Source organism: Heloderma suspectum, chromosome 11 (genome assembly GCF_057233095.1).
Source record: "Heloderma suspectum isolate Gila_16-S chromosome 11, 16-S_ref, whole genome shotgun sequence".
NCBI classification, from domain to species: Eukaryota; Metazoa; Chordata; class Lepidosauria; order Squamata; family Helodermatidae; genus Heloderma; species Heloderma suspectum.
Genome location: NC_139468.1, coordinates 44,056,663 through 44,065,023, shown reverse-complemented (window position 1 = coordinate 44,065,023; position 8,361 = coordinate 44,056,663). Strand labels below are relative to the sequence as shown.

Genomic DNA, 8,361 nt, shown 5'->3' with positions numbered 1-8,361 from the left:
ACTGGTTGCTTTGCTTGTGTTCTGACGGGACAGGAGGCGTTCCCTCCAGATGTGCTGACTACAGCTCCCGTCATCCACAGCCATCATGCTGTTAGGTGCTCTTGACTAGTGCACAATTTGTTAGCTAAAGGAACAAATGCAAGCAGCCCCTTTGGGATTGGGCCTACAGTGTAGAGCAGGAGCCTTTTATTTGTGAGCTGCTGCTGCTGCTGCTGCTTTTGGGACCTGGGAGGCCTTACAACTCTTCAGAATAAGCTGCATCATGGTGCGGTCTTGAAGGCTATGTAGTGTTTTCTCCAAGCCACTGCTTGCCTGTGTAAGTGGGGCCTTTCATTTGTCACCAGTTGGTGGCTGACGTGGGGCCACTTTGGCCTGGCTATGCCAATAATTCCCAGTAGATGACAAGTCTTCAAGCAATTCAGAAGCTGTGAAGGCAGAACAGATGCCTCCGTCTACTTGGAGTAGACACTACATTTCCCATCCTCAACACTGGAAGTGAGAGCTACCCATGGAGAAACCCATGATTTCAGTACGGCTGTGGTTAGGCAGCAGTATAACAGCAGAGCCAGGAGTTCCTACTCTTTAACTGGTGGGAAATGTGGATTTTAAAACAGTTTTAAAACATTTTAAAAATTGCTCTGCCAAAAAAAATACAATCCACTGACTTCCATGCAAACAAGTTGCGTATTTGAAAACGTAAATCAATCACTTGCACACACACAAAAAATAAAACAGAAAGAACAGGAACTCCTGTCTTTGATGCTACCTTTTCTTTGTGGAGGGGGTTGGACATAACGGCTGCCCAATCACAGCTACACTAAAATTGTAGCTTTCTTGATCGTTCTCTGAGCTGCTGTCACTTCGCTCCCAGGGAGACTAAAACATACCCAGTAGCAAAGCACTATTTATGTGCTTATATGTTTAAAATCTATGGCCAATGACAAGTCCATTCTGTAGAAGTGGGATTTCACTTCCTGATTTCTTTTCATCCTATTTTTTGTCCTGCCAGCTGTGTCAACTGCCCATAGGAAAGAACAGACTCTACAAATCTAGAACTTCACCAGAGCTGTGATTGGGACACAGCATATTCCCCCTCCAAACACATATTCCAAACAAGTGGTAGCAGCCAAGAAAGGAGCTAGTGTTCCTTCACTCCATTCTTCGTTTGTGTTAAATTGTTAATTGTTAATGGTGTTAATGGTTTTAAAACTATTTTAAAAATTGTCCAACCAGTGCTAATACAGTCCATCACTACTATACCCATATTGTAGGGGGTGGCCGTGCTGGTGGCTGAGGCAGTTTAGAGCAACGCCACAGTGCAGTCCAGTGTTATATCCTAAGCAACATCTAATGCTCTTTTGCCACACTGCTTTGGAAAAAACTGCCATGCCACCACACAGGGCGCCTGGAGATCCACACTTGACCAATCAGGGTTGGAAACTAAAATGTTTCGTTAAAAATCTAAGTGGCTCATTACTTAAATCAGTACTTGATCTAGGGGTGGGAAAAGCTGTGAATAAGAAATTTTAGGATTAGAAAATCTAAGAAGAGCTCATCCCCTAAAATTTGATTGTAAACTAAGTGTCCTGGGTTCACCTCCATGCCATGGAAACAGTAGAGTCATTTACTGAGTAGATTTGTATCTCGCTTTCCAACAGAAGCCCTCACAAGTGGCTCATAACAACCCTAACTTGCAAATATGGCCATCTTGCATACTGTGCTCACAAGTTGGCCTCCGCACAGCCACACTTTCCCCTGGTCTTTTAGCCCCAATTCGCTTCCTCTGGACATTGGGGAAACACTGGAACTGACCTCCCTACAGCACTGCTGCAGAACTTGACACTTCCCACACATCGAAATGGGAACTCTGAAACCTCGGCGTTAGGAACACGCAACTTTTTCACCAAAGCAGAAAAAGGGAAACCTCCTGCAATGGATTTTATTCTATGTTCTTAAACCAGCACAGGGCGAGATCCCCCCCCCCACCTCCTCCTCGGCGCATCGCTAGCCCTCCTCCTTGGAGGCGGCACCTCCAGCTGTTGGGGCGCCGCGGGGATCCTGCAGAGGAGCTCCCCCTCGCTGGCGAAGCACTCGCGGCCCCTCGGCACGACGCCCCGCCGTCTCGCTCAGCAGCCGTCCGTCCCAGGCCGCCGCCGCCGCGCCGCCGGGAGCCCCCTCGCCCCCGCTCGCCGCAGCCCAGGCTCGGGCGTCCTGCTTGCGGCTCCGTTCCGGGGAAGGGGAGAAGCGGCTCCTCAGGACCCTGCGCACCGCCTCGGGCGGCACCTGGAAGCCTCGCGCCAGGCGGCTCACGGGCCACTCCTCGGGCCGCTCCCGGCTGAGATACCTGCGGGGGGGGGGTCTAAGAAGCGCCGCAGGTGCTCCCGCGGGCCGCCGCCAGCCGCGCGGCCCAGGGCCTCTGAGCGTGTGCAGGGCGCCCCGCCCCGCCCCGCCCCGCCCCGCTCACCGGATCTGCTCCATGGCCTGGCGGGTCAAGGCGCGCTCCGGCGGCCCCGGCGGCTCCATCAGCTTCCGCAGCCTGCGCGCGCGGGCCGCCTTGGCCTGGCTCCGCAGCCTCCTGGGGGGAGAGAGACGGCGATGGGGCCGCGGGGAGAGGCGGCGCAGTTCCGCGGGGCGGCGCGGGCGAGCGGGCCTACCTCTCCGCCGCCAGCGCCTCCCCCGGCGGCGCGGCTGCCCGCCCCGCGCCCAGCCGGGCGAGGGCCCCCCGCAGCACGAGCAGCCGGCCGGGCCCCATCCCGACCCAGCCGCCGCGGCGCCGAGCACGCGGGCGAGGCGGGGCCAAGCGGGCGGGGCGGCGCGGCGCCGAGCCAGTGGGGCCGAGGCCTTCGGCCGCTGTGGGCGGAGCCTCCGGCTGAGCTCCGGGCTGGAAGCGCGCTCGGGCGGGGCAGGCGAGGGCGGCGGGCGCGGGCGCGGGCACGGCCGGGCGTGGCGGGCTGCAAGGCCGCCGGCCTCGCGCGGAGGGGAGCCGCGAGGCCCGCGCATGTTCTCTCCGCCCGGACTCGCCCCAGGCGCCCCGCGCCAGGAGGCCAAATGTGGCCCACGGGGCGGAGCTCCCCTCCGTGCTCTCGGCTGTTGGCCGTTGTGCAGCCCCCCCCCCCCCGGTAGAAGACCGAAATGATTCCCTTGAGGCTCCGCTAGTGGCAGCAGGAGCTTTGCGCGCCGAGGAGCTGGCGGCGTGGCCTGCCCCATTTTGTCTTTGGACGCTGGCCCGCGGAGCGTCTCCGAAATGGAACTGGGCCCTCAGTCTGAAAGAGGTTCAACACCCCATTCTAGACGTTACTGAGAAAATGGCGGGAGAAATCAGAATTAACAAAATCACCAGGTCCAGATGGTATCCACCAAAAAGTTCCTGAAGAACTCAAATGTGAAAAATACCCAGAGGATATTTATCTAAAATAAATGTGTTAGCCTTTAACAAATTAGCAAAAACAACAGAGTCTTGTGGCTAACACAAATATGTAAGATCAGCCTACCTGCTTGAGGACTGGAAAGTGGCCAGTCTAACCTCTCTTTTTTTAAGGAATCCAGGAAAGGGGGGGGGGGTATAGGAAATTACTGGCCAGTTAGCTTAACATCTGTTTTGGGGTATATTTGTGAAAAGCATTATTACAGATAAAATTATCAAGCATATGGATAAGCCAGGAGAGAGGAAGAGTGATTCATTATCTTACACCTGTTTCCTCCTCTGGCAATTCCCCCAATAGGAAGGTTCCTGGTTATCTTACCAGCCTGTCCTCTGGTGGACAAACTGGTAATTCAGATGTGGATGAGCCAACCTGGGTTTGTATCCCTGAGACCTGAAGAGAGTCTTTCAGCTACAACCCATCTTTATATTCCAAGGAGCATCAGCATAGGCTGGAAGCTGGGAAGGAAGAGTCACTGTAGTCTGTAAGAGTTGCATCTCCCTCTCCAGGCTTCTGGTCCAGGTCAGTTTTTTTTATCTCATTTTTTGATCAAGTAACCTCCCTTGTAGACCATGGGAATGCTGTAGACATCATGTACCTCGACTTCAACAAAGCTTTCGACAAAGTGCCCCATGATATCCTGTTGAACAAACTAGCTCAAAGTGGGCTAGATGAAACAACGATCCGGTGGATCCACAGTTGGCTACAGAATCGGACTCAAAGAGTGCTTCTCAATGGGACCTTCTCAAGCTGGGGAGAGGTAATGAGTGGGGTACCGCAGGGCTCAGTCCTGGGCCCAGTGCTCTTCAACATTTTTATGAATGACTTGGAGGAGGAGGTGCAGGGAATGCTGATCCAATTTGCAGATGACACAAAATTGGGCGGGATAGCTAATACTTTGGAAGACAGAAACAAAATTCAAAGTGATCTGGATAGACCGGAGCGCTAGGCAGAAAACAACAGAATGACATTTAATAGGGATCAGTGCCACGTTCTGCACCTAGGAAAAAGAAACCAAATGCACCGTTACAAGATGGGGGATACGTGGCTCAACCACACTACAAGCGAGAAGGACCTTGGAATTGTTGTCAATCACAAGCTGAAGATGAGCCAACAATGTGATGTGGCTGCAAAAAAGGCCAATGCTCTTTTGGGCTGCATTCATAGAAGCATCGCTTCCAAATCCCGGGAAGTATTAGTTCCCCTCTACTCAGCACTGGTTAGGCCTCATCCGGAGTACTGTGTCCAGTTCTGGGCACCACACTTTAAGAAGGATGCAGACAAACTGGAGAGGGTTCAGAGGAGGGCAACCAAGATGATCAGGGGACTGGAAACAAAGCCCTATGAAAGAACTGGGCATGTTTAGCCTTGAGAAGAGAAGAGGGGAGATAGGATAGCGCTCTTCAAGTACTTGGAAGGTTGTCCCAGAGAGGAAGGCCAGGATCTCTTCTTGATCATCCCAGAGTGCAGGACACGGAATCATGGGCTCAAGTGACAGGAAGCCAGATTCCGGCTGAACATCAGGAAAAACTTCCTGACTGTCAGAGCAATACGACAATGGAACCAATTACCTGGGGAGGTGGGGGGCTCTCCCACACTGGAGGCCTTCAAGACGAGGCTGGACAGCCATCTGTCAGTGATGCTCTGACTTGGATTCTTGCATTGAGTAGGGGGTTGGACTCGATGGCCTTGCAGGCCCCTTCCAACCCTACTATTCTATGATTCTATGATTCAGTACTGATTTGGAGTGTTTGTAGTACTTGTGTTGGGTACTCAGTACAGGCTGGGGGTGATGTTGGTATACTGCTCACCCCACTGCCCAGCAGCCTCCCCGCTGGAGCTGATAGAGCATGATCTTGGATGTCATGCTGAAGACTACCAGGATGACGGTTCTTGGGGAACCCTTCAACTCCATACTGGGACCGCCTTGTCTGGGGCAGCTCAGGACACACTCTAGATTTCGTTTTCTCAACTGGACAGGAAGATCGTGATTTCCATGTGGGAGACTTGATATCTATCCCTTTTTCATGGTTGGATCACTTCCTGTCGAGATTGAGGCTGTTTGGTGGCTTTACCCCTCATTAAGGGTGGGTGCTCTGTTGAGGTAGCCTGCCCCCCAGAAACTAATGGATTCCAACAGATTCCTGAAGGCTTTGAGGGGTTTTCAAGCTGGTATGGTTGATGCTCCTCTCAGAGTCCTAGTTGCCCTCTAGAATGGAAAGATAACTTGGGTGATTAATACAGTCACTGCAGAGTATCTTATGTGCTTCTTTGGTATACATCTGAGCTGAGGGCAACGAAGGAAGTGGGAAGACAACTGGAACACAGGGAAACAGAAAAAAATTCCTGTCCAATTTTAAACAAGTGAGAGCTCATTATTGGGCCTGCTCTGTGGTGGTGATGGAAGCAAAGAAACTGTTCTTCTCTGCCATTGCATGCTCTGAGTCATCCAGCAGGGCTTTTCTGGGTGGTTTGGGGCCTTCTGAAATCTAGCCCCGGGGGGAGATGTAGTAGAACCCTTGGTGGCATGCTGTGCCACATTTGCAGGACACTTTGAGCGTGAAGTCTCCTGTATCCATCAGGACTTGGATCCCACTATTAATGCAGTTATATGTCTCAGAGCACCATCTGGTCCAGTTTATTGGATGACTTTCACTTATTGGAGCCTAAGGATGTGGACAACATGCTTGGTCAAGTCCAGCCAAATACTTGTATGCTCAACCCTTGCCCTTCATAGCTCATTAAATCTAGTAAGGATGGCAGATAATACCCAGCTTTCTCTCTAATTTTCACCAGACACAGGCGAAACTGTGGCTGTCCCAAACCAATGCTTGGGCACAGTAATGAATTGGGTGAGTGGACCAAGACTCAAATACAGACAAGATGGAGGCATTTTGGGGTTGATGGCTCATTCACCTGGGTGAATGGTGCTCAGCCTATTTTAGATAAGGCAGCACGGGGCTCAAAGGACCGAGTCCATATCCTGGTCCAGCACTGTCATTCAGGGGTGTTGCTAGGTTCTTAAAAGATCCAGGGCACAGGCCCCTAACACAAATTTGCGCATATATATACAATACATATCTGAGTCTAAGTGCACCTCATATATATGTGTGTGTGTGTGTGCGCATGTGGTGTGCTTGCGTGTGTGCATAGATTAAATACAAATATAGGAAGTGTGTATTGACCCCCCATCCCCACCCTACTTCAACTCCAACCCCGATTTAGCATTTTGGAAAACATCCTGCTTCTGCTTGGGCCAATTTGTAGTTGGTCCACTTCAGCTCAGCACCAAGCCTGAGTGAAGGTTTGGAAAAATGAGTCTTTATGCATCCTGTTGACTACCATGGGAAATTAGGAAAAAAACTAACTTTTTTCTCTTGGTCCAAACTGGATAATTTCAGGCATAGTAGCCCCCTAGAAGGGGATTGCACCTGCCCAATGTCAGAAAAATAGGTGCAGGGTTTATAGTTTCATTTTCTTTTAAAGGGAACTGCCAATAACACTTTTATTGCTTGGAAGAATTGGATAATTTCAAGATTCATTGCCCCATTAGAGGAGATCATGTGTGCCAAATTTCAGAATGATAGCCACAAGGGCTTCTGTGCAAGGGTGGCCTTGACATTTTGAGGTCTCCAAAAGAGGACATACTTATCTCTCTATTTTCCTTGTGGACCATTGTTCTGAAAATTACAAACAGTCTAGCGTTGTCCCTAAGTAAGAAACCAGCAAAGTTTCAGAAGGAGAGGTGCAGCTGTTCATGTGGAAGGGGAGTTCTCCAGTTTGGGGGAGGGAGTGACTTGCTTTCCCTCCCCCCCCCCTTCCCCAATAAGTTTTGGGTAAGTTTGTATGAAAATGCACAGGTCGTTAGGTGTGTCGCCCAGGCAAGAAACCTGCAAAATTCCTGAAGGATATACATGCATGCAAATTTAGAATTACTAGAATTTATTTTTATTTCACCAATGTTAGCAACAGGACAACATGGGTGGGAAGGTGCTATAGCACTCATGTCCTGCTTGTGGGTTTTCCCGTGGCCACCTGGTTGGCCACCGTGTGAACAGAATGCTGGACTAGATGGACCTTGGTCTGATGTAGCATGGCTCTTCTTATGTTCTTAAATAGAGAGTGCCTCTGAGCATATACAGAATGCTTTTCTTTCACCACTGAGCACTTACATTCTCCCCCTACCAATTCTATTCCCTTCCATACAACCATCCCTCCTCATCCTACATCCTCCAGCAACTCCTCATAAAAACAAATGTCTTGTTTTGTGCAACTCTCCTCTACCTCCTCCTTGTTATACACAAGCTCTCATTGTATCTTCCTGCCCATAACTTCATTTGTGCCAAGACTTCACCAGGATCCAGCCAATAAATCTGTTTTCAAAACTAGGGCTCAGTTATGGAGAAACTCTGAGCATGTACTAAGTGCCTTTCCCTCACCACTGAAGCTAGCGTTCATGCACGCACACACGACAAAACATGCATAGGACTGAGCTGAAAGGGTAATCAATTCATTAGACAGAACTGGGTAGGCACTGTATTAAGCTTGCAGTATCATGCTCACAACTCAGGACTTATTTCTGAGTAAACATGCAGAACATCAGGGTGCAAACTCCCCAGCAAAAGTAACTTGTGCTGGAATCCTGTAAACACTTTCCTGAGGGTAAGCCTCATTAAACATAATGGGGCTTCTGAGTAGGCGTACATAGACTTGTAGAAATTAGCAGTATTTATCTCCCCTCCGCTTAAAAAACAACCCCCAAACTCCTATTTTTATTTAAGCTTTCTGTTCATAGGAAGCTGCCTTATGCTGAGTCAGACTCTGGGTCCATCTAGCCCAGTATTGTCCACGCTGACTGGCAGCAGTGGCTCTCCGGGGGTTTCAGGCAGGATTCTTTCCTAGCCCTACCTGGAGATGCTGGGGATTGAACCTGGGACCT

At 50.6% G+C, this 8,361-nt stretch overlaps 1 protein-coding gene across 2 annotated transcripts; it reads right to left on the bottom strand.

The window, feature by feature from the left end:
* Window positions 1-1,901: 1,901 nt before the first annotated feature.
* Window positions 1,902-6,180, bottom strand: NGRN (neugrin, neurite outgrowth associated). 2 transcript variants are annotated; one of them, XM_084817795.1, is made up of 3 exons: window positions 2,655-2,792; window positions 2,465-2,575; window positions 1,902-2,344 (listed from the first exon to the last, which is right to left on the bottom strand). In XM_084817795.1, exons 1-3 carry the CDS (start codon window positions 2,750-2,752, stop codon window positions 2,005-2,007), a joined length of 549 nt encoding a protein of 182 aa, XP_084673921.1. In that variant the 5' UTR covers window positions 2,753-2,792; the 3' UTR covers window positions 1,902-2,004. The 2 variants fall into 2 exon arrangements, with proteins under 2 accessions (XP_084673921.1, XP_084673920.1); XM_084817794.1 differs by having other exon boundaries at window positions 2,465-6,180.
* Window positions 6,181-8,361: the final 2,181 nt, after the last annotated feature.